Source organism: Aplysia californica, unplaced genomic scaffold (assembly GCF_000002075.1).
Source record: "Aplysia californica isolate F4 #8 unplaced genomic scaffold, AplCal3.0 scaffold00088, whole genome shotgun sequence".
Classification (NCBI taxonomy): Eukaryota; Metazoa; Mollusca; class Gastropoda; order Aplysiida; family Aplysiidae; genus Aplysia; species Aplysia californica.
The window spans coordinates 1,441,579-1,466,388 of record NW_004797358.1 but is presented as its reverse complement, the minus strand read 5'-3'; the positions used below and the strand labels follow the sequence as shown (position 1 = coordinate 1,466,388).

General features: G+C 41.0%; 1 protein-coding gene across 2 annotated transcripts; it reads left to right on the top strand.

The window, feature by feature from the left end:
- The first annotated feature begins 721 nt into the window (after positions 1–721).
- Positions 722–21,744, top strand: LOC101852009 (probable proline iminopeptidase). 2 transcript variants are annotated; one of them, XM_005094733.3, is made up of 9 exons: positions 722–941; positions 1,887–2,021; positions 2,352–2,419; positions 9,534–9,660; positions 10,170–10,345; positions 12,785–12,869; positions 14,215–14,402; positions 20,320–20,464; positions 21,106–21,744. In XM_005094733.3, exons 1-9 carry the CDS (start codon positions 921–923, stop codon positions 21,235–21,237), a joined length of 1,077 nt encoding a protein of 358 aa, XP_005094790.1. In that variant the 5' UTR covers positions 722–920; the 3' UTR covers positions 21,238–21,744. The 2 variants fall into 2 exon arrangements, with proteins under 2 accessions (XP_005094790.1, XP_005094791.1); XM_005094734.3 differs by having other exon boundaries at positions 733–941; positions 1,947–2,021.
- The last annotated feature ends 3,066 nt before the right edge of the window (positions 21,745–24,810 follow it).

The following is a 24,810-nucleotide window of genomic DNA, read 5'->3' as shown; positions in this document are numbered from 1 at the left end:
TTTAAAAATTAATTATGAAGCAACACAGAGACCAATGGAAAGGAAGATGCTGAGTGTAAGAATACAAGATAACAAAAATAAAAACACACAGAAATACAATAGAAAACAGGAGTGGTCGATACCACCAAATGTATACTCCGACAAAAATGAAAATGGGCTGGTCACATTGGTACTAATTGGTAGAGTAAAGATAACAGATTAACGAAATGATGCTTTGAGTGGAGAGTAAGAATAACAGGAAAACGGTCAAAAGAAAGACCAGAGAGAAGGGGGCACGATAACATAAGAGAGAGCGGACGGGTACAATCCGGACACAGAGAACAGCTGACAAAACAAAGTGGAGGTCATTGTTGGAGGGCTACATCCTGCAGAGAACGGACAACGCCGAGGACAAAAGAATTATCAGTTGGGTTACCCGGGACCAGTATCAAGTTATCACACTCACACACACACACACACACATACACATACACAAACACACACACACACACCAGCTGTCTCGCAGCTGCTTTTGTGTGAGAAGGGCTTATATGAAGTACAGTTATAAAATGATGATGTTAAGCTGACATAATAATAATATCATACACGTGTATTTTTATGCCAAGATAGGTTAACTATGTGGTTGATAGGGTGTGTGTGTGTGTGTGTGTGTGAAAAGAGGGGGAGGCGGCACTATAATATTAATTGACTACCTGCGAAAGAATAATTTCAACGACGACAGTATCTTTCATTTTCAAACTGCAAGGTGTGCTAGCACAAATGCACTCTATTGTCTAATTCGGTCTGCGCTCAGATTTTCTCTCTTTCTTCTTTAAAAAAAAAATATGATCTACATTTTAACCCGGAAAAACATGATGCTCGTACTGTGAAACTTTATATCTGGGTCGAATTTATGCTTACTCGTGGATAAGTTTCGTTTGATGCGTCAAGTTTCCCACCTTGTAAGTTTGGCTTACCGGCATTTAATTTAACTAACTAATCTAGAGTCTAGAGTGAGATGGGTGATCGTGCAGTGATTTTCTTGAACTTAACTGAAGATCTTCTACCCCTCGCCCCATACTCCAAAAATAACAACAAAGTCTAAAGTAAAGTGTGAAAATACAAACGGCCTTAGGCCTATTATCAGGCTGTACCGTTATTTAATTTGGACTGGGGATCGGTAGGGATATAATGTTGCCTTCCCTGCTGTCATATGAGATCATGAGAAACAGAAGTTTGTAACAAATTTCAGTGACTACAATTATTTAGGTTGGTTTTGTCAACTTGGACAGTTCAGTAAATTCAAATGCAAATTTTAAAAAAATATTTAATACGATTCCAAAAAGAAAATACAACTATGAGATTTTATGCATGAAAAGTTAAAAGACAGAAATAATTTTATTTAACTAATAAATAATGTTGATCTTATGTAGAAGAGATATATGTGAAAAAGGAGATCAAAATACTTTTGTGGGTGTTGTTTTGCTCAAAAAGTCAGTCGTCATCATCATTGAAGAGGGAAACAGCCAAAAGTTGGTGAATAGGCTGGCAGAGGATAAATATCTATGAGATCGAGCATCACTGAACAGAAGCTATAATTAGGCTCATCATAAATTGAGATTACTGATTTCATTTATTCAGCATTATTACTAGATCTAGTCTCTTTTAACAGTTTATTTTTATTTGATGGGTAAAAGATCATTTTCAGAATGTATAGAAGAATATAGCCTACGCGTGATGCCTCAAGATCTCAGGTTACCCATTCTCTTATAGTTGAATAAGGTTCTGTATTTCTTAATTTGAAGATAGTGTTTGATTTTTATATGATCTGCAATTTTACATGTAATGTGCTACATAGATCACCTGTGTTGCATACTAAGTCTTGCTATTATTATGCATCTCTGCAGGTTTCTTCCGTGTTCTCAAGAGTGTCATGCAGTTATAAACGAGACTTTTATTTTGTTCAGATCACAATGACTGAGTCAGTTGGAAGAACAGAGTTGTTTCCTGATATAGAACCATATGATTCTGGTTTCCTTCAGGTAAGTGTCTTCTGTTACCCTTGAGACCTGTTCTGTAATGGTGTAAACAATATTTAAATTTAATTGTAGACAGCAGTTCAGTCCTTCAGCTGGCTTTATTAACTTAACTATATAATATAGGCTACTACTATGGATTTTATACCAAAGCTCAACAGGCTATATATTCCTTGTGATGCATGAATTTTCTCCCAAGGTTAGTGCAGTGGTAGGTTGCTTTTTGTAGAACTGTAGCTTTCCTCTCCCTTATTTTGTGAAAAGTTAGTAACCATCTTTGTCAGAATCCTTGATGTGTGCTTTCCCTTACTTTGGTTCCTCTTTTGTACTCATCAGGTCTCAGATCTACACAGTCTGTACTATGAACAGTCTGGAAATCCAAAGGGTTTGCCAGTTTTGTTTTTGTGAGTTCCTTTAGTTATCATGTAAGCAAAATGAATAACTTTGAATGTAGCAGCAAAAGTGTCTGTCTGAGTGTTCTGTATAGGAAAACACCGTTTAGTTGAATATGAAAATTGAAAAACAAAAGACATTATCTTTGGAGTAAAACTTGTGCTGTTGCTTGATTGTGAGCTGAAAAAAATATCAAAAGCATATATTTTACTCATAAGCCTAATAAATAACAGGGCAAAAAGAAGACTCCAACTTTTAAAGAAACTCGCAAGCAGTGCATGGGGATCAGACTAACAAACTCTGAGAGCTCTATACCTTAGTTATGTCCGATCTTCCCTGGAATACAGCAATAGCCTACTCATTATCATTATGTGCAGTACAACTGCCTGCAACACCCTTGACAAGGTCCAAAATAATGCCCTTCGTTTCATAAACAGTGGCATGAAATCCACACCTACTTCCGCTTGTGAAATTCTTTCAAACGTTGAACCTCTGGGAATTCGTAGAGATAAGTAGTTTAAGAGCTCCATGAAAGAACCAAAAGAAAGTGCCCCAACCACCCAAACAGGAAATCAAAGAAACGGCTTCAACAAATATATCAATCATGCATCACGTCACAGAACTAATGGAGAGTCACCATCTAACACGAAACAAAAGAGAAACCAAAAGAGTCAACCAAAACATCCCTCCCCACAGTTCTTTGGAAAAACAAATCATTACAACATCTCTCAGAGACAATAGGCCTAGCACAAAATCTTTAGACCCAATGACGCTGATGCTTGCATCACATCAAACAATCGACAATTATTCAGATTACTGGATACACGTCTATTCAGATAGCTCAGCATTCAAAGGCACTACCAAAGCCGATAGGAATACTAATACAGTTCCAATGATGTCTTTGCAGCCTGTGGAGAGAAATCCAACAAGTACGATGCAGAAATGATGGCAATTGAAACAGCACTATACCATCTCCGCACAGTTTTTGACACTCATCTAAAGAAAACACAGATACATAGTATTGTGATTTTCACTGACTCACTATCAGTCTTGCAAGCGACAGAAAATGGCCATCATCTAAACTAAGACTTGCCACAACTATTTGGCTCCCATCACCTGATAACATCCTGTGGTGTCAACCCGGTGATGCAGTGGATTCCCAGACACTCAAACATATCTGGAAATGACAGAGCAGACACACTCATCAAAAGGGGATCTAGACAGGAACTGTGGAATAATGTACATCACACAACTCTTCTGTTATAACTGTTAGGTACGTATCGGGATTTAGACAGTACCTTTCTTCTACTTAGTAGTCACTTTTCGGTTACAATGTACTAGAGGACTATAATAAAACCAAAGAGCCTTTTCAGACGTGCGTTTCTTCACTCTCTCTATATCTGTTTGTACCCACAAACCGAACAATATTACATGGTGGCAGCGGTTGAACACGGTATATAAGTGTCATTTCTTTACTTTTTGAATCATGGCTGAACACGACACGGATGTTAACATTCATCAGGCCGGTAAAACAACAGTTCATCGCCGCGTGTCTCTACCCCCGCCGAAGCCCTTTGATGGGAAGGCAGAATCGTGGCCTCGTTGGAGACAACGTTTCAACAGGTTTCGTTCGTGCACGGGTCTGCAGAACAAGTCGCAGCCAGAGCAGGTCAGTACTCTACTGTACACTATGGGGGAGGTAGCCGACGACATCCTCACGACTTTGGTAGTCGAGGAAAGCACCTCTACATACACAGAAGTGATAGAGGCGTTTGACACTCACTTTGATGCACGCAAAAATATCATTTTCGCTCGTGCAAAATTCAACAAACGCACTCAGTTACCGGGAGAGAGTGTCGATATATTCATCCAAGACTTGCACAGGCTCGCAGATGACTGTGGCTATGGAGCCCTCAAAGATGAGCTCATAAGAGACAGAATAGTTGTCGGAGTAAGGGACGATGACCTGTCCAAACAGCTCCAATTGAAGCTCAAACTCACCCTCAGCGAGGCTATACAAATAAGCCGACAAGCTGAAGCTCGTGACGAAAGCCAGACACTCGTACGACCTCGAGTTGAGCTAGTCACAACAAAGCCACACAACATGCGTAGTGCGTCGAGCGCTTCAAGGCCTCTGCACAAACCACACACTCCACACACAGGTTCCAAGAGACCTTGTGGATACTGTGGTCGCCTCCCTAGCCACAAACGAGACGCCTGCCCTGCCAAGTCGGCAGTCTGTGGTTCCTGTGGCAAGAGAGGCCACTATAAAGCAGTTTGCCGTAGTCACCCCAAAGTTCAGGAAGTCGGAATCAACTCCTACCACATAGCTGAGGCCCCAGACTTTTTAGGTTCCATCACTGTGAACGAAGTCGACAGCCCAGATGAGTGGTCTGCTATCATCAAGTTGAATTCCGTCCCAACAAAGTTCAAGCTTGATACTGGTGCTGCGGTCTCTGTCATCGGAGACAGAAGTGTGGACACAAGTCAACCTCTCAATAGCTGCGGCAAAATTCTAAAAGGCCCTGGTGACACAACTCTGTCTACTCTTGGCACCTTTGAGGCTGATCTAAAGTTCAAAGAAAAAGCCATGAAGGAGACAATATTCGTTGTCAAAGACCAGCCACATGCCCTACTCAGCAGGTCAGCTTGTGTAAAGCTGGGTCTCATTGCCAGACTCAATGCAGTCCACGAGACATCATCTGATTTCAAACGAGAGTTCCCTGATGTCTTCAAAGGACTAGGACAACTGAAAGACCCATACACGATCAAGCTACAAGAAGGCGCTGATCCTGTGTGCTTGTACACAGCACGAAAAGTCGCACACCCTCTACTGCCAAAAGTCAAGACTGAAATTGACCGAATGCTGGCTGAAGGCGTGATCTCACCCGTAACTGAGCCCACAGAATGGTGTTCCGGCATGGTTGTTGTGCCAAAGAGAAACGGCTCAGTGAGAATATGCGTGGACCTCACCAGTCTAAACAAGGCAGTGCGACGAGAAGTCCATCCTCTGGCATCCGTAGACGAACAGCTTGCCAAGCTTGCAGGGTCTACGGTATTCACGAAGTTGGATGCGACGAGCGGGTTCTGGCAAATCCCTCTCGATCCAGACTCCAGAAGGTACACTACCTTCATAACACCGTTTGGGAGATTCTGCTTTAACCGTCTTCCCTTCGGCATATCCTCAGCCCCAGAAATCTTCCAGAGGAAAATGTGTAACATTCTGGACGGCCTTCCAGGTGTCATTTGTCACATAGATGACATTCTCATTCATGCACCTGATCAGGACACTCACAATAAGCGAGTTAGACAAGTTCTGCAGCGTCTCCAGAGAGCTAAGATCACTCTAAACGACAAGTGTGAATTTTCACAGCCATCAATCAAGTTTCTCGGGCACATTGTGAACAACACAGGCCTCAAGGTAGATCCAGCAAAAGTGGACGCCATTCGAAAGTTCCCTCAGCCCAAGAACGTCACTGAGTTACAACGCTTTCTGGGAATGGTGAACCAGATGGCAAAATTCTCTCCTAACTTGGCTACTGCAACTGAGCCTTTGCGAGCATTGCTCAAAAAAGACTCATTGTGGACCTGGGGAGAACATCAAGAGGCATCTTTTCAATGCACCAAAGATGGCCTCACCACAACACCAATACTGGCACACTACTCGCCTGACCGGGAGACTATCGTTGCTGCAGATGCTTCCATGTCTGGCCTCGGGGCAGTACTTCTACAAATACAAGATGATGGTTCTCGCAGACCTGTCAGCTACATCTCACGAGCTCTGACAGATGCAGAAAAGAATTACGCAGTCATCGAGAAGGAAGCCCTAGCAGCAACATGGGCATCAGAACGCTTCAGTGAATACATCCTTGGAAAGCAGTATACGCTGGAGACTGATCACAAACCCTTGGTCCCTCTCCTCTCTACCAAGGAACTCCACAAAATGCCACCAAGGATCCAACGATTCCGTCTGAGGCTGATGCGATTTTCACCAAATGTGCTGCATGTTTCAGGAAAGCATCAGATCACTGCGAACGCACTTTCTCGTGCTCCGACAAATCTGCCTTCAGATGCTGAAGCACTCTTCGTTGACGAAGTGGCAGACTTCGCTCAACAGGCTATTGACAGCCTCCCTGCTTCACCACAGAGAATTCAAAATATCATCTCACAGCAGAAGAGCGACCCAGAAACGTCGGAAGTCCGGACATACTGTTCCAGAGGCTGGCCAGCATACATGCCTGAAAATCCACTTCTGAAACAGTACTGGACTAATCGTCACCATTTCAGCATTGTGGATGATATCCTTTTGTTTGACGATCGTCTCGTCATTCCACGGGATTTGAGAATGGACATTCTCAGTCGACTCCACGAAAGCCATCTTGGCATCACGAAGTGCCGAGCTCTAGCTCAAACTTCAGTCTGGTGGCCCAACATCACCAGTCAGATCGAGGACATGGTGAAGAAGTGCAACACTTGTGCAAAACTTCGACCTGTCCAGAAGGAACCTCTGCTCCCTTCCTCGTTTCCAGACCGACCTTGGTCTCGATTGGCCATGGATCTGTTTGACCTGAAAGGTCAGACCTACATCGTCGTGGTCGACTATTACTCTCGTTGGGTAGAGCTACGCTTACTCGAACAGCTCAACAGCGTATTCGTTATCAATAAACTCAAGTCCATCTTCGCCACTCATGGCATCCCAGAGACAATCGTGTCCGACAATGGCCCTCAATTTTCAAGCGCCAGCTTCCAAGCTTTTGCAAAAGAGTTTGGTTTCATTCACGTCACCAGCTCTCCGAGATATCCTCAGAGCAATGGTGAGGCAGAAAGAGCAGTGCAAACAGTGAAGCTTCTCCTCAAGAAAGCCAACGATCCGTACACTGCCCTCCTGCTATACCGGGCTACTCCTTTACAAAACGGGTATGCCCCAAGTGAGCTCCTCATGGGAAGGAAACTCCAAACCAAAGTTCCCATTATGCAGGACAACTTACACCCAAGTTATGTTGATCTACCCTCTATTCGTCAAAGGGAGGAGAAGAGGAAAGAGATCATGCGTTTGCAATACAACAAGAGACACGGTGTCAAATCTCTTCCAGAACTTTGCCCCGGTGATTATGTCCACATTCGAGACCTAGGCCGACCGGGCATCGTTAACAACAGACACCCCAATCCGCGCTCCTACACAGTGACCACTGAAAAAGGGAGCACCGTCCGCCGTAACAGAAGTCATCTCGTGGCTACCCCAGAGCCTACTACAACACAAGAGCCCGGAGACAACACACCGTCTTCGACACGGCAACCTGATACCCCAAGCCCTGCTCGGGAGTCAGCGCAAACGCCGGCGGCCCCAGTGCAGACACCACGGGTCAGCCGTTACGGCAGAAAAATCAGAGTACCAACGAGACTAGACCTGTGACCCAGTGACTGTGTGACCTATATTTAGCTCTGTGCTTTAAATTCTAATCTAAGTCTGAAGAACTCTTTAATTAAGTGTTGTAAACAAGTGAAACTTATAGAGATCTATTAAAATAGATGATTAAGTACTGGGACAATAACTTCGGGGGGAGATGTGGAATAATGTACATCACACAACTCTTCTGTTATAACTGTTAGGTACGTATCGGGATTTAGACAGTACCTTTCTTCTACTTAGTAGTCACTTTTCGGTTACAATGTACTAGAGGACTATAATAAAACCAAAGAGCCTTTTCAGACGTGCGTTTCTTCACTCTCTCTATATCTGTTTGTACCCACAAACCGAACAATATTACAGGAACAGCCCGACACTCTAACCTCATACAACACTGAAACAAATCACTAAAAGCAACAGCAAAAAAGACTGGATGAACAGATGGGCCTTGGAAAGACAGGCAGAGCAGATTTCAAACATATAACCACAAAGTGAAATGACAATATCAACCACCTACAGAGAAATGAACAGACCACCTACAGCTCAACTTTCACTTGAACAGAATAACCAAAACTACCCCCAATGTGTCATTTATGTGACTATGCATTATATGAGACCGTGGATCATCACCTGTTCCACTGCACAGCCCTAAATGACATCAGAGCTACACTTGTCCCTCCGAAACCTAACTACACACTCTATGGAACATTACAGCAACTGCAGCAAACATGCACTTATCACAACATGGCATTGCACAGAAGGGCGAGAGCTGAGCTGTTTCTGGATCACTAACAACAACACATAAGCCTCATGAAAAAGAGAAAAAAACATATTGATTCTGTTTGCTTTAACAATTCCTGTCTTTTGCCTTAGAGTTGCCAGGGTAAGGGAGATGGGGGGGGGGGGGGGGGGGAGGGTTGATCACAGAAAAAAAACAGCATGGTGACTCATGATGTATCCCCAGAAAGCTTTGCCAACAGACACAACATTATAAAGGAACTCAGATTCAACGAACTCGGATCCAATGAAAACTCAGATTCAGCTAAAGGAGATTTGAACCTGCTCATAGCACTGTTTGACTGTGGCAATTCATTGTTCCACCACCCAGTGCTCAAGACTGCCCTCTCTCCTTTCAAGACAAGATGCTGCGAACACACTCTTTAGGACAAAGAATGTTTAAAGATTTCAACTGCAATATTTAATGATATAATATATATGTACCTCTTTATGGGATACCACCAATGTGTGGAAACCTGTGGATACTGGATATATGCAGTTGTTGTTTCATGACCTGTTTACCACTTAACACAAAGTTCTGGCTCAAAAAGACAAATTTCTCAGTGCAGATGGTTAAACTAAAGGGTAGCTCCCTTATTCTGAAGCCATATGTCCTCCTCCTGGTCATCTTATGTCTTGTTTTTGGGGGATATTAATTCAGTCTTGTACCATGCTGGGTATCAGAGGGGAACAAAAGCTGATATATGGAGATTCCCAGAGAAGGACAACTCTTAGAGCCTGTAGATGTGGGAATAATTGGAGGGCATTCTTGTCTATTTAGTCTGCTCCGTCAGTGGGATATTTTACCATGGTAATCAAGTAAAGCTATTCAGGTACTTTTGCATAGATGAATGTTCATGCTTGTAAAATCTGCTCAGTATAGGGATTAATACTACAGTGATTTATTTCTCTGTGTTGATATTTTTTTCTCCACTGATCAGACATGGCGGGCCAGGTGCAGGTGTTGTGGTTCCACGGGAAAGATGCTGGTTTGACCCCGAGTATTACAGAATTATCTTGTTTGATCAAAGAGGAGCAGGCCGATCTAAACCATCGGCTGAACTGAAAGTAGGCTTTAGAAGGGTTATTTTACAACACCTTCAGAACTTTTTAAAAGTTGGGTTTTGTTTTTAAGTTTCTGGTCTAAATAGTTCAGTTATCCATAATCATAAAGTGTAATGTTTACTGTCATATAATGATTTCCCCTCAGAATTTACCTTCACATTTAAATGATTGCAACTGAACCCAATTCAAGGTCAGTAAACAAGTTATATTATTGATATTTTTTAAGATGTTTTTTACAAAATTGCCGAAGTTTCTCTCATTAGAAATGTGTATTTTTATAGTGTAGTCTAAAAGAGTGACCAAGGTCCTACTTGATATTTTAAAGGCGTCGCACAATGCCTTCGAGTCTGCTGAAACCTAAAAAATGCTAATTTTCAGTATGTTAATCAAAAAGAAAACAAACTTACTGGCTACTTATCTCTTAAGTTGTGTTTGTGGCCTCTATACACTATTCTTTGTTGAAATTGCTTTACTTGATGATTCATCTGTCTCTTTTGTTCGTGCTCCATCAGGATAACACAACTTGGGATCTTGTCTCTGATATTGAGAAGCTGCGAGAAAAACTGGGTGTTGAGGCCTGGGTGTTGTTTGGCTGGAGCTGGGGTACTACCCTCACTTTAGTTTATGCTGAGTCACACCCACAGCGAGTTAAAGCAATCATAGTTCATGGAATATTTCTATGTACAAAGTGAGTATGATTACGTTGCTCTTATAATTTACCTTCAGGTAAAAGAGGTGACATTCTAAATGAAATCATTTAGTCGTTTCACTAACAGTTTCTTGGTTGACACTAAAGTTTGACTCAGTGCAAAAGAAATGTAGTTCTTTGTGATATAAATATATGCAGTGACTTGTCAAGTGTTCTGTGCACTCATGCATTTTCTATACTTACTTTCAATTAATATATCAAAATGTATTAATGATCAGCTTTTTTGTTACTTGTATTGTTTTTCAATTTTGGAAAATCCAAGCAAAATTCTTAATCAGGCTAGTCAGTTACCAACAATCTGCAGATGAAGCACAATCTGGGGGAACTATATTAGATTAGTGTACACTAGATTTTGTTAAAATTTGATGACATGAAAAACTTTTTTTCAAGCTTAAGACTGTACAGTGGAGCTCGGATTTAACAAGCTCGGATTCAACGAGAACTCGGATTCACCGAGAGGAGATAGATTCCCCGGGGTTTTTTTTCTTCTTTTAAATCAATAAAAAATAACCCGGATTCAACGAGCACTTAAATCAGCAAGCTCGGATTCAACTAGGTCGCTTCCAGGGGGAACAGCCCCCACAGACGTGGCTTCGCTCTTTTTTCTCCCAGAACGAACTTTATCTATTCTCGGACACCATCCATTGCACCTGCATCCCGAACTATTGTTTACTTCCGATTGAATGCGACCAATCAGCGGCCTTTTTTCATACCAACACATGCGTTGTTGGCACATGCACGTGTATACTCTGGCGTGTGTCAGGGTCGGATGGGCGGCCTGCACATGTGTGACTGTGTCGGGGAGGGGGGAGGGGGCACCAGCGGTCCGGGCGTTGAACGTCGCAGATATAAACGCGTCACAGTCTTTTTTACCCTCTGCATCTGATCATTATTATATAAGCTAGTATTGACGTAGATCTACGTAATGAAATGAGCGCTTGTCTATGGAATCAAAAGTTGCCGTGTGCTAGGCTCTACACAGCAACACAACTTTTTGGCAAATAATCGAGATGACACAGGCGTGCATTTGAATGAATTGGTCTTTTTTTTTTTTACACAGCTCATAATATGCAGGCATTTCAGGCACTACTTGTTACTTCTCTTTACACATTATGTGCTCAGTGCCTGTAATAATCTACACAAAACCTCTTGTTTGCTATAACGAACTCTCGGATTCTACGAGGTTTTAGGTCAGGCCCAGCGACCTCGTTGAATCCGATTTCCACTGTACTAATTCTAAAAAATTGCACCCTTTTTATTCATTGAAATGAAAGAGCCACATTAACCTAAATTCCTGCACTATTGCTTTCTGTTGTTGAAAGTGAAAAGGCGGAATCACTATAAAAACTCTGAAACTATCTGAGCTCGTTTGTTTTAATTTGCTAAAATCTGAACAAATCCAACTCTCCGTGTTTTGTCCTGTCGGAAATCTTCCTTCCCAGTCCCAGGGAATTTAGAATCCAAATGTGTACACGCTGTGTGTGGGAAACAATTGAAGAGTGATTTTCCAAAACTCTATGCCAGTTTTGAAGGACTGATTTCACCACGATGCCACACACATACATGATATATACGCTTGTGTATGCTACTTATGTCATAAATACATGTGTATTTATATGTGAGGCAGGGTGGTGAAATCAGGTGCTCATCAAAATAGTCAAAGTGAAGACGCTGGCTTTTTTCCGCAGGTTTGTGAATTTTTATCGAATTTTTGCTCTTTGACTCCATACCTTTCCTGCCCATTAAACAGCACATTTCTGTGTGGATTTTACTGAAAAACGTTAATTAAAGCCACAAAAAATGTAAATTTTCAGTGTCCACAGACTCTCAAGCGAAGGAAATAAATCGTATTTGGCAGCCATTTTCTCACTAATTTCACCTCTGAAACCAGGAGATCCCCACCTCTTTCATTTACAAATATCTCGACTTCTATTCAAGACAAATGGATATATTTTTTTCATCCAAAGCAAGACAAATGAACAAGCTTTAAGATGATACCAAATACTCTACAAGCACTAAAATTGACGAGAGCCTGATACCACCGTGTCGTGACACATATGTACGTGGCATCAGGATGAAATCAAGTATTGTCAGGCGCTTATCAAAACTAACTTACTGAATTTGGGAAAAACCATTCTTCAATTGTATTTAATGAATTTCAATGTCAAAAAAGCCACTGCGTGTATCACTTTTGACCATATGTTTTAAAGAGAATTACATCGACATAGTATGATTGTCATTTTTAGACCAGGCGAACAGAAAGCTCTGTTGCCAATTGTATGCACATAGGTGTGTAATTGAATATATAGATGAGTAATTGCAAAAAAATTTTAGTTTCACCAGAGCTGGGATAAGAAAGCTCAGGCACACTGATTTGATATGTTTTATCATTCTTCATTGGTATTTTTTTTTGTGCAGGAAAGAAATAGATTGGTTGTATGTGGATGGCTGCAGCCAGATCTGGCCTGATTTGCATGAGGAGTACTTGAAGATAATCCCACTTGTAAGTTTCTAAATGTTTTGTATAGTGTAGATCTACTTAATTTTACATGTTCAGCAGTTTTTTGTGTCTTCTACATGTTTTTTTGGGGGCAACACATAAGTACTATTTATTGAACCCCCCAGAGTGGTGCTACTGACTGAAGTGTCTTAATTCAGGCCATTCCCAAAGGGGGGCCCATTAACATGTTCTTATGCACAGTAAAATTGTAAATGGATTGATTCATCAATGTAATGCTCATAACTGCCTGAATCACAACAGGGAACTGCTGCTTTTTCTTTCCTAATCCTTACTATTGTCATTTTTCCTCTACTTTTGTATGTTTGTCACACTCTTGTAAACCGGGGTGCCTTGATAGTCGAAGCTGACTTTCTGCTGTTGAAGCTAGAGAGGTGAGCAGAGTAAGCCTGATTCCCTGTAAGGACTTCTCTGTTGACATCCTCCCCTTGGCGCTCATATGACGTTATGCAGTTGCGAGTGCCGTAAAAAAAAACTCTTTAAAAAAACTGTTTATTGATTGATTTTCTTGGTACTGAATTCAAATTTTATACTTTGTGTGGTTAGAGTTCAAATTTTATATATTCTCCTTCGTTGAGTGCTTTTCCTCTTGTCCTGTTCCTCCTTTGAAATTAAGAAGTGATCAAAATTGTGTCCTGTTGGAAATGTTTTTCTTCTTCTTAAAAACACTAGCTTAGCACCCCAGTCAGGAGATACGGGGAAGATGTGACAGGCAGGCCCTGGATGAAGTGAGAGAGCGGCTGAAGGAGATTCAGAACTGGTTTTCCCCTTTAAATCACAAGGCAGAGAATACCAACTTTGATACAATATGAGGTTTCATGAATCAGAAATGCAGAAACCCACGGAGAAGACCACAAGCTGTGCACATCCACAGATTGAAACAAAGCTTTTAAGTGCTCAGAGTGTGGCAAGCTCTTTTTTCCCAGAATTGGTCTCATCAGCCATAGCAGAAGCCACAAATCATCTTAACCCTTTTATATTCTGTTTCTCTTTAAAAAATATTCTCCTCTGCAGGTGCACTGGTCATCATCAGACATTGATGGAGGAACTATTATAATTATTATAATTATAATGGTGAGAATACCCGACCAATAAGGACACTGCTCTTTTAAAAAACAGTGGCTAACTTCTGCAAGTTCTTTTGCCAAAAAACTAACATGAATGCAAAAAGCATTGAACATGTATTGTCATTATAATAGAAAAGAAGGAAAGTATGAATGGTCATTTGTCTTGGACAGATTGCAGTTAGAGTACATTTGGCTGTAGTTGATAAAACAATACCCACTTGATACGAATTGTAAACTGCTTGTTTCGTCGTATACATGTGCAGGAAGAGCGTAAAGACTTAATCAAAGCCTACAACAAACGTCTGAACTCAGAGGACCACAACGTGAGTCTTCCTGCTGCAAAAGCCTGGTCGTTATGGGAGTTGCAGATCATGAGACCTCAGATTGACCCCTTCTACGTGCAGTTTGCAGATGATGTAGAGTTTTGCTTAAACTTTGCGAGGATTGAATGGTAACTAAATCAACTAAGAATTACTGATTCTTTCATAGTTTATGCACCTACTGTATTTTTTAGTCTGCTTTCATTCTCTCTAAAATTATATCATGTGAAGGTCTGTGACTGCTCTACAGTCCAGTTTATTCAAACGTGGCCAACACATGGAAGTTGAGGGTGGGTTTTAGAATTTACAATGATTACATTACAGAGGATACTTTTCTTCTTAACTCAAAATTGTGATAGAGGAGCAAAATTCTCTGCCTTCAAAGTGACCTAACATCATGTTTTGTGGGTATTGAAATTTTGACAAAAGTTATTGAAAGAATACTGTACTTAATTAAAAGGCAAAGATTTCCTTTGGATCTTCTACATTTATATAATTCTGCTCTGTATTTTTTCAACATATTTTCTGATGGGTTTGATTAATTTTAAACTTTGCATGTACGTATGGGTTCAGTTCATATATATATATGTGTGTGTCGTGTCGTGGTGGAATCAAGCGCTCGTCAATTTTGGGGCATATGGAGTTACTGGTATCATCTTAAAGTTTGTACATGTTATGTTACGACTTACTTGAGTCTTGGAGTAGTAGATCTAGATGATAGTTGATGTTGGTGGGGCCCCACTTGCCGGTCGTCTGGAAGTTCTTCGTTAGCCGATGTTACTCGCTTCGGCTTCAGTGAGAGAGTGACCTTCAGATTTCCCGCCGCTTGCACGAAATCACAGTCACGTGATACGTCCCTTAGGCCTACGTCACAATAATTATTAAGGTGTGTTCACACTACATGTCCTTCTATTCTTAAGGTGCGTTTACACCACATCTCCCCGTCTTTATATGAGGAAATAACTTGAAAGGGCCAAAGCCCCAAATAACAAAATCAACTCTTAGGGCGACAACTATAACAAATTAGTTTCCCTCCCAGGAACAAAACACTATATACATCATCTGATATTTACACCACGAAGAGAGAGTACTATAAATCCAGTACCTCTCTCGGCTTGACCAGTCTTCCACTTCTAGTGACAACTGGCTTTGTCTCCGTCTCATTGAAAAGGCTACTTGCAGGATCAATTTAAATTATCCCTGGCTCAGTTTGAGGTTGCCCTAACGTTGGTAAATTATTACTGTCCATGGGTATAGTAGGAGGTATGGACAGATGTTTATCCGATCTTTTTCTAACCTGTTGTCGGTTCCTCAGTGTAACATGTCCAGAAGAAGTTTGGACGTATACAGATCTTGGAATTACTTTTGCTTCCTCCAGCCTCGGAGTCTTAAGCCAAACCGACTGTCCTGGTTTTAACTCTGGTAGATTTTTCACTTTATGCCTTCTATCAAAATTCTCCTTGATATTTCTTTTTATAATAGCATCTTTCCTCTGGAATTTCGTATCGTTCTGTCCTTCCTGCAAGGATGGTACTCTAGTTTTTAGTTTCCGGTTCATCAGCAGTTCAGCTGGACTCTGTCCCTGGGCCAAAGGTGTGGCTCTGTAATTTAAAAGGGCCAGAAAAGGGTCCTGTTCTCTCTTGAGCATGTTTTTAATTGTTTGGATTGCTCTCTCTGCTTCTCCATTAGCCGACTGATGATGAGGGCTTCTTGTAACATGTTTATATCCATAATAGGAAGTGAAGTTACAAAACTCTGCTGAAGTATATTGCGTCCCATTGTCAGTAAGTACTGTCCTGGGAATACCCATTCTTGCAAAGATAGCCTTGAAACTGTTGATAACACTCTTGGAAGTAAGAGAAGTAAGGTGTGAAATCTCAATCCATCTGGAATAATAATCCACCACCAGCAGATAATGTTCTCCCTGCCATTCAAACAGGTCACTTCCTACTTTTTCCCAAGGGTGATCTGGAGTTGGAGTTGGTACTAGCGGTTGAGGAGGCAATACTCTGTGTTTTTCACACTCAGGGCAGTTATTCACTAGGGTTTCAATATCCTTAGAGACATCCCAGGCCACCAAATACAGGTGCGTGCTAAAGCCCTACACTTGACTATACCTTGATACCCCTGGTGGATTCTCTGGAGCATGTCTTGCCTCAGTGAAGATGGAATGACTAACCTGCATCCGTGCAAGAGATACCTTGCTCCACCGCCAAACAATGACGCTCTGCATAATATAATTTTAATATTCCATGCGTCCTTTGAGGCCAATGGCCCTGAGTGAATTGAATCACCTCTCGGCATTCCTTGTCGCTGTGCTGTGCTCATCGAACTTCCTCTAATTTTTCATCTGATATGGGGATCAACTGAAATATTCTACTGACTTCAACTGTTTCTTCTTCTGCTTTATCTTTTAGTGGAAGAGGCAGCCTTCTAGGGCAGGTAAGGTTAAATGGCTTTGCATTGTCTTTCAACTCAATAGTATATTCATTGCTTGTTTTTCCTAAGCCTTGGAAAAGACCAGCATACTTAAGTTTTGGGTCAAACTTAGCTTCTGACAATCCATTTACAACTTCCACCACTTTAAGTGCTTCAATGGCAGGTCTGCCTAACAGCGGTTTTCTGAGTCCCTTGATAACGTATAAGTCTTGTTCTGACTTACAACTGTTCTTTTTCAGGGTTGCTGTGAATACACCGATGACATCTAGTTTTGACCCTCCCGGTCCATAGAGTTTCTTGTCAGTTTGCTTTAGCACTTTTGTGTCTCTAAAATTTTTGTCTGAGACTACAGACACATCAGCTCCTGTGTCTATACGAAATGTCATTTTCTGACTGTTGACTAATATCTCTGTGTGCCAGTTATTCACCGAATGTATTTCGTGTATTGAACCCAGGATGGTTCTTGTGGTATTATCATCAGTCTGATTCTTCTACTCGTCTCACTTCTTTTGTTATGCACTGTGAAGCATAATGTCCTATCTTTTTGCATTTGTTGCACTCTGCTCTTAATGCTGGACAATCTTGGTTATTTCTATGTGAATCATATCCACACCTTGTGCATTTCCTTTTTGAAGATTGTTGTTTTCTATCCTTTGGATATTGTGACCTCTTATCACTTGAAAACTGCTTCTTTTCTTCTGGAAACAATTTCTTTCTGTCTTTTGACATAACTCTGTCAACTGCTAATTCTTTCATTTCATTTAGCTTGACTTGACTAGCCTCATAGGCTCTTGCTATGTCTATTGCCTTCTTGAGATCTAACTTGGGGTCTTCCAACAACTTTTCTCTCACGTGGTCAGTCTTGCAGTCAACTAAAATTTTGTCCCGAATCATGCGATCTTCAAATGCTTCAAAGTTGCACCCTCTGGCCAATTTTCTTAGCTCCGCAACATAGGCATCAATGGATTCATTAGGTTCTTGTACTCTGACATGAAAGCGGTATGACTTGAATGCCTCATGAGTTGTTCCCATGCAAAATTCCTCAAACTTCTTGAGTACTGTATCGATATCATCCTGTTCCTCTTTGGAACTAAACTTAAATCCATCAAATTTGTCCATCGCATCTTCCCCTATTACTGTCAATAAGACTGCACACCTAAACTGTTTTGACTCTTTGATCAAGTTTGAAGCAATCTCATAATTCTTCCATGCCCTCGAAAACTTTCTCCAGTTTGATTTCAAAGCACTTTCCTCGCTAATATTTAATTTTTGAGGCGGCTGTATTTGAGCATGAAATCTGGACTTTGTCTCTTCTATATTGAGGCTTGGTTGACTAGTTTCAATGGGTTTAGATTCAGGCGACTAGATTTAGCGTCATTGGCCTCCAGACTAGTTTGTATTAGAAAATTTCACGTGAATCTCGATCTGTGTCTAATCTACAGATCTAATCTAGAGTCTACATTCCGATTTCAATATTTGCACTTGGGTTCGTACTGTCCGTATCTCTGCGCACTTTTGACACCATGTTATGTTACGACTTACTTGAGTCTTGGAGTAGTAGATCTAGATGATAGTTGATGTTGGTGGGGCCCCACTTGCCGGTCGTCTGCTAGTTCTTCGTTAGCCGATGTTACTCGCTTCGGCTTCAGTGAGAGAGTGACCTTCAGACTTCCCGCCGCTTGCACGAAATCACAGTCACGTGATACGTCCCTTAGGCCTACGTCACAATAATTATTAAGGTGTGTTCACACTACATGTCCTTCTATTCTTAAGGTGCGTTTACACCACAGTTTATTTGTCTTGCTTTAGGTGAAAAAAATACCCATCTATCTTGAATATAAGTCAAGATGTTTGTGATGAAAAGAGGTGGGGATTACCTGATTTTAGAAGTAAAATTAGTGGGAAAATGGCTGTCGAGGTTTAGTGATTTCCTTAGCTTAAAGGTTCTTGGAAGCTGAAAATTGACATATTTTGTGTCTATTATCAACGTTTTTCAATAAAGTCCACACAGAAATATATATATTTAAATGAGTTGAGTGTAAAGCAGGCCAAATATATCACTTAGACACAGAAACTTGTTAACAAAGTATTAGATTCACATTTTCCTTGGTTTATTAATTTTCTTTTCTCTCAAGGTGTTAGATTATTATATTGTTATTTATAGTTACGATAGGCCTATATATTTTCTTTGAAATATAAATATTACATGCTGCTAGCAGGTTGGTAATCTCTTTCTTTCATTCCAGTTCCACGTCATTTTCAAACTCAGTATTCTGGTGCCCACTGGGGCTTCCACCAGCCCCTTAATTCATGTTGAACTGCTTCTAGTACAAGACTGCTTCTAGTACAAGACTGCTCTATACCATAGGAGGTATTAGTGTTTTGGACAAGATGCACCTGAGAGCACATCTAAAAGTGATATAGTAGTATGCACACATACACACACGCATGCTCACACACGCACACACACGCACACGCACACACACGCACACACCACACACACATAAAACACACACACATACACACACACACACACACACACACACACACACACACACACACACACACCCACACACACACACACACTCTCTCTCTCTCTCACTCACTCACTCACCCACATACACAGGCACACACACAAACACACACACTCACACAACACACACACACAAACTCACACACATACATACATACATACACACATGTTTATACATATATATGCATGCACACATGCACGCACACACACACACACTCACACACACACTCACACATGCGCACACACACACACACACACTCACACACACACACACACACACACACACACACACACACACACACACACACACACACACACACACACAACTCAGTAACATATTAAGCCCTATTTGTTTGTTTCTGTTTTATTCTTACCGCTTCAAAATTTAATTAAATTACTTGCTTCTTTTTCACTCTCCTATTAAGCGTCCCATAGGTCCCATTTCATGCCAGGCACTTCAGTAAACAATAATGCTTCTCTCTGATAATCTCAATTACTGTTAAATACATCTTCTGTCAGCCGACTCCCCTCGCTCATGTTCCCAGGTCCTTCTACTGATACTGATGTGAAATAAATGAAAATGTTTATCGAACGTCATAAGTTTTTATATATGAAGGAAGAATACAAGAATGAAAGCATCTGAGGAGACACATGATAATGCAAGTGTGTAAAATATATGTCAATTTTCTTGCTTTAAATTTAAATGCCTCAAGAATTTTCCAAGACATATTCCCCTAATTAGCCACATGTGCCATCATCTCTGAAGGTTTGAAGTGTAGACCAACACAGCACACATTATGCTATTGTCTATGTGATGGGACAGTGCCTATTTATAATGTCATCCATGAAAGTAATACACCATTTAAAAGTTTGTTGCATCTTCAAGTGGGCCTATTCCTAAGTTTTTCTCTGAGCACACATGTAGTGAACCCCTGCTGTATCAAACTGAATAAATCTCGAGTAGTAAGTTCACAGTAAGCGGACTTAATGGTCTATAAAGTACCGTATTGTACTTATTGACTTCAATGTAAGTCTCTGTGCTGTTTATGGATAACAGATTTTGAAATTCTCCTCAGCCATTATTTCCTTAATGGAGGTTTCCTGGAGAGTGACTCCTACATCTTGGACAATGTCCACAAGCTGAAGGATATACCCACCACCATTATAAACGGACGTTTTGATGTCATTACTCCCATGGAATCAGCATGGAAACTTCACAAGGTGAGCTCAACTTTCTTAATAAGAGTGTTCTGTCTCTTCCAATACCAGCTTTGGTCGAGGACCTGGTGATGTTGGTTGTTAAAGTTGATTTGATAAAAGTGTCTTGTCAGCTTCTTAAATCTGCATATTCTTTGTTTGATTCAATCTTTGTGAGCTACAGACATCCCTGATTTGAAATCACATTGTGAGTCCATCTTAGGCTCTCCGTTATTATTGGCAGATAAGTCGATGATACTGCCTTTTCCCTCCTCTCCATTTTGTTTGGACAGAGGGTGAGGGAATAAAGTATTAAAGGTTCGAAACTACTCTGGCTCATCCCAATAGTCCATCCCACCATAACCTTTATTATCCTAGCTGCAAAACTTAAGCCTGTGTCCATCTCTCGCAGCTTGTAACATACTGACTGATAGCAGAACACTTGAAAAATATTCTAGTAAAGATGAGAAAATTACAGACCCCACTCCAATTTTAACTCATGGGTGTGCTTGCCAAGTTTGTCAGTCAAATGCAACACTGAGGCTGGCCCATCTATGTTTACACTCTGATACTTTTGCTCATACATTTCCTGTTTGCTTAACTTTGGCTATGATGTCTAAGTTCACATTCTATTACATTTGTATGTTTGTCTTTTCTCTCTTTAGAGTTTGCCAAAATCAGAGTTAATTGTTGCGCCCCTGGATGGTCACTCTGAAAAAGATCTTGGAATTCTAATGGCTCTACTTAATGCCACAGAGAAGTACAAAACACTGCCTGTGGAAAATCAGTCATGCTGAATGACAAGAATCAAGAAGAAAGAGTGAAACAAATACTCCAGAGTTTATTCTTCATAAATTTCAAGGGAACTGACTTCTGTTGTAAAAGCATTTTGAATGTCTGTGATGAGGTTGTGATGATTATGGATATGGTGCTGTGATTAATATTTGAACTTAAATTGTTATTATTTTTTATAGTGAGCTATATGCTGACTTTCATTCAGTCAAAAAAATATTAATTACTACAGTAGACTTCGTTTAACACAAAGTCATTTGACTCATTACTCCTGGTAACATGAAAGGATTTCAAATCCCTCAGTTTTTTTTCCTTCAACAGAGGGAGAGAGGTATCAGAATGAATGTCTGTCCCACAAACTATTTTTGCCTTCATTTTTTATTATTTTTGACTGGTTCCAGTCTTCTTGAGCTGTGCCCCTTTCGTCTGTTATACCCTTGAATCAAAACTGTTATAATAGATTTGCAAAGACTTATACTCTGTATTAAAATATTTTCTACTTTAACTCCCAATTTGACTTTTGCTTTGACTTTTAACTTGTTTCATAAGCTTGCATTTTCTGTCTTCTCTGGTTCTCTGTGGTTGAGGCCCTTCAACATACTATGCAATCTTAATATGATAATATTATTTATATCAATGTCAACATCAGGACTTATGTAAATATGCAACAATACAGAATGAAGTTAATGGCAAACATGGCCAGAAAAGGAAAGGGGAAAAATAAAAAGTGAGTACGACCATAGGGCATGGCTGGAAACTTAATGTAGAATTGGAGAATGTGCAAACAGCAGAACTGCCATTTGTCCAGATTTATTGTGAATATTTCAACTCTTTTACTCTATTTTGAATTTTGTTGTTGTTATTTTGATCAAAGATTCCCCCCCCCCCCCCCCTGCCACATTTGTATCATGACGCAATTGAATCAGACACTCATCAATTTTGGGGCATGTGGAGTTATTGGTTTCACCTTAAAGCTTGAACATATGCCTTGCTTTTTGATGAAAGAAATACCCAGTTGTCTTCAATACCAAATCAAGATATTTGCAATTGAAGGAGGTGAGGGTCGTCTGGCTTCAGAGGTAAAATTAGCAAGAAAATGGCCCCCAAACTTATGTTATTTACATAGCCAGAGAGTCCATGAAAACTGTCAATTTACAATTGTTTTGCCTTTAATGAACATTTTCAAGAAAATCCACACAGAAATGGGTTCTTAAAGGGACACAAAATGTGTTTAGCCTTGTTGTTGTTGTTGTTGTTAGCAATCCAGTAGCATCTGAGTGTTAACTCTTCTGCATGATGCCATTCGGTAATAGCTACATGTTTGTTCTAATTGTTGTCTTGAGGAGAAGAGGCAATTAGATGTGTGGGGTAGCTTGGGAAGAAAACATTCCCATAAATCAGTTAGTTTTCTACAGAAGAACAGATGATGTTCCACTGTCTGAGCAGACTGCTTTACTCCAATTCGGTTGAGATGTTGGTTGAGGGGTACATGTTGTGTTCTGAGTTGGAAGATTATGTATTGATCTCCCCTCCTCAACTCATTGATTGGATCTTTGACCACTGGTTTATTCATGTCACCATACATCATCCTTCCTGTCGTACCTGTGGCCCAATCATTCATCCAGTCTTCCTTGAGGTTTGACTTGATCATTTGGCAGCAGGTGGTGTAATTGGTAGAAATTTCAGACTGAGGGAGGCTAGCTCCTTTCTTTGCCAGAGCATCAACTCTTTCATTTCCCGGTATCCCAGTGTGGGCAGGAAGGAATCCATTGTAGGACTACTCTGACTTGGTGCCTACTTATCAAATTATGTAGAGTTTCACACGTGTGTGTGAGTGTGTGTGCGTATGGGCGTGTGTGTGTGTGTGTGTGTGTGTGTGTGTGAAATTTGGTCCTGCACAACTCTCAGGGCTGGTCCCAAAATGGGACCTGATCCAGGGAGAGAATGCGCAAGTCATAAAAACGTAATACAGTGTATTCTGTGGGTTGCTTCCCTTGCTTCGAGAATACTGTCGACTGTCTTGGCTATATTTAATATTATGATTTATATCGTTCACTTTCATCTGACCGCGGTTAAAAGTTAAAACGGGATAAAAACACATCGCTCTGTTTAATTTTTCTGGATTTTTGCGAGCGGGTCTAAAAGTTAAACAACTAACAGAACCTAAAAGCCCATTTATAAAAGTAACTGTAAACTAAGGTTCCGACATGTTTTCTTTGATGTAAGCCTAAAGCGGTTCAAAAAAATAATAGGGGAATTACAGCACACAACTTAAACGTTTAAAGGCTGACATATTTTCCTCAACAACACTCTTTAAAATTCGCCTCAAAAACACGATTCAAGAGATGGGGTGAGTATTTTTCGGGACCCACGTGGAGACGTTGAGACAGCCGGGGGATGAAATCGACAATCTTATACATGTACTGAAATGTGGGAGCAGGGCGGTATCGCAGTCTCAAAAAGACCAATTTGCAGGCAAGGCAACTGTAAGAATTTATTTTAGTGATCCTGTTTATGCATCCAAAGAGTAGGGTTTATTTGGGAGGGGGGGGGGGGGGGGGTTATACACGGCCCAAAGAGAAAAGCTTTCTAATTACTGGGTCAAGATTTTTTTTTAAATATACATGTATTTTTGTTTGGTGCCTGGCCTGCAGTAGTGCCATGCAGTTTCGTGGGCATATGTAAATTCCTCATTGAGCTAGAATTTTTAACGCAGTCAGACGAAAGTGAACAAGCTACATGTACGGTACTGTCTTGACCAAAAGTTAAGGACCACAAAAGTGCACGTAAAATAAAAACCAGTAAATCAAATTATTCCTTCTTTGACATACACTTAATTCATCAATCCGTAAGTGCAAAAAAGAAATTTCATCACGGTGGAAACCGAAATGCCTAATTCTCAGCGCTTAAAAGGGACCTACCCTCAAAATCGAAAATCACAATATGCCTACGCAATCGCCTTTCATGGCGTCAACCTTCGTGCGCGTCGTCCAGCGTCTGAAAACCTAGATCTAAGCTGACCCAGAACCAGCGAGCCAACCGTCAAATCTGGCGCACTGCGCACCAGAGGTGGACACATGCCCAGTAGATAGAGGTCTTGTTCACTGATGAATCTCGGTTCTGTCTGACATCCAGTGATGGTCGAACCCGCATCTGGTGGCGTTCACGGGAGCAGCTTGCTGCCAATGCAGTTCAAAAAGTGGTCCCCTTTGGAGGCGGCTCCGTTATGGTTTTGGGGGAGAATCAGCAGGCATCACTGAACCCCCCTCTACCATGTCGACAGTATCCTAACTAACAGGGCAGCGGTATATGCAGGAGATCCTTCGACTTCTGGTTGTCCTGGCGCTGCAGCAGATTGGGCCTGCCGCTGTCCTTCAGGACGATAACGCCACGCCGCACCGGCCCAGGGCCGTCAACGCCTTCGTGCAGCAGGCGGGGATTACCCGCATGATTTGGCCAGCCGACAGTCCAGACCTCAATCCTATTAAACAGTTGTGGGCTGAGCTTGGTTGGAGAGTTCGGAAGAACCACCCTTTGCCCGATAACCGACAGCAGCTGCTTGGATGGCTGCAACAAGA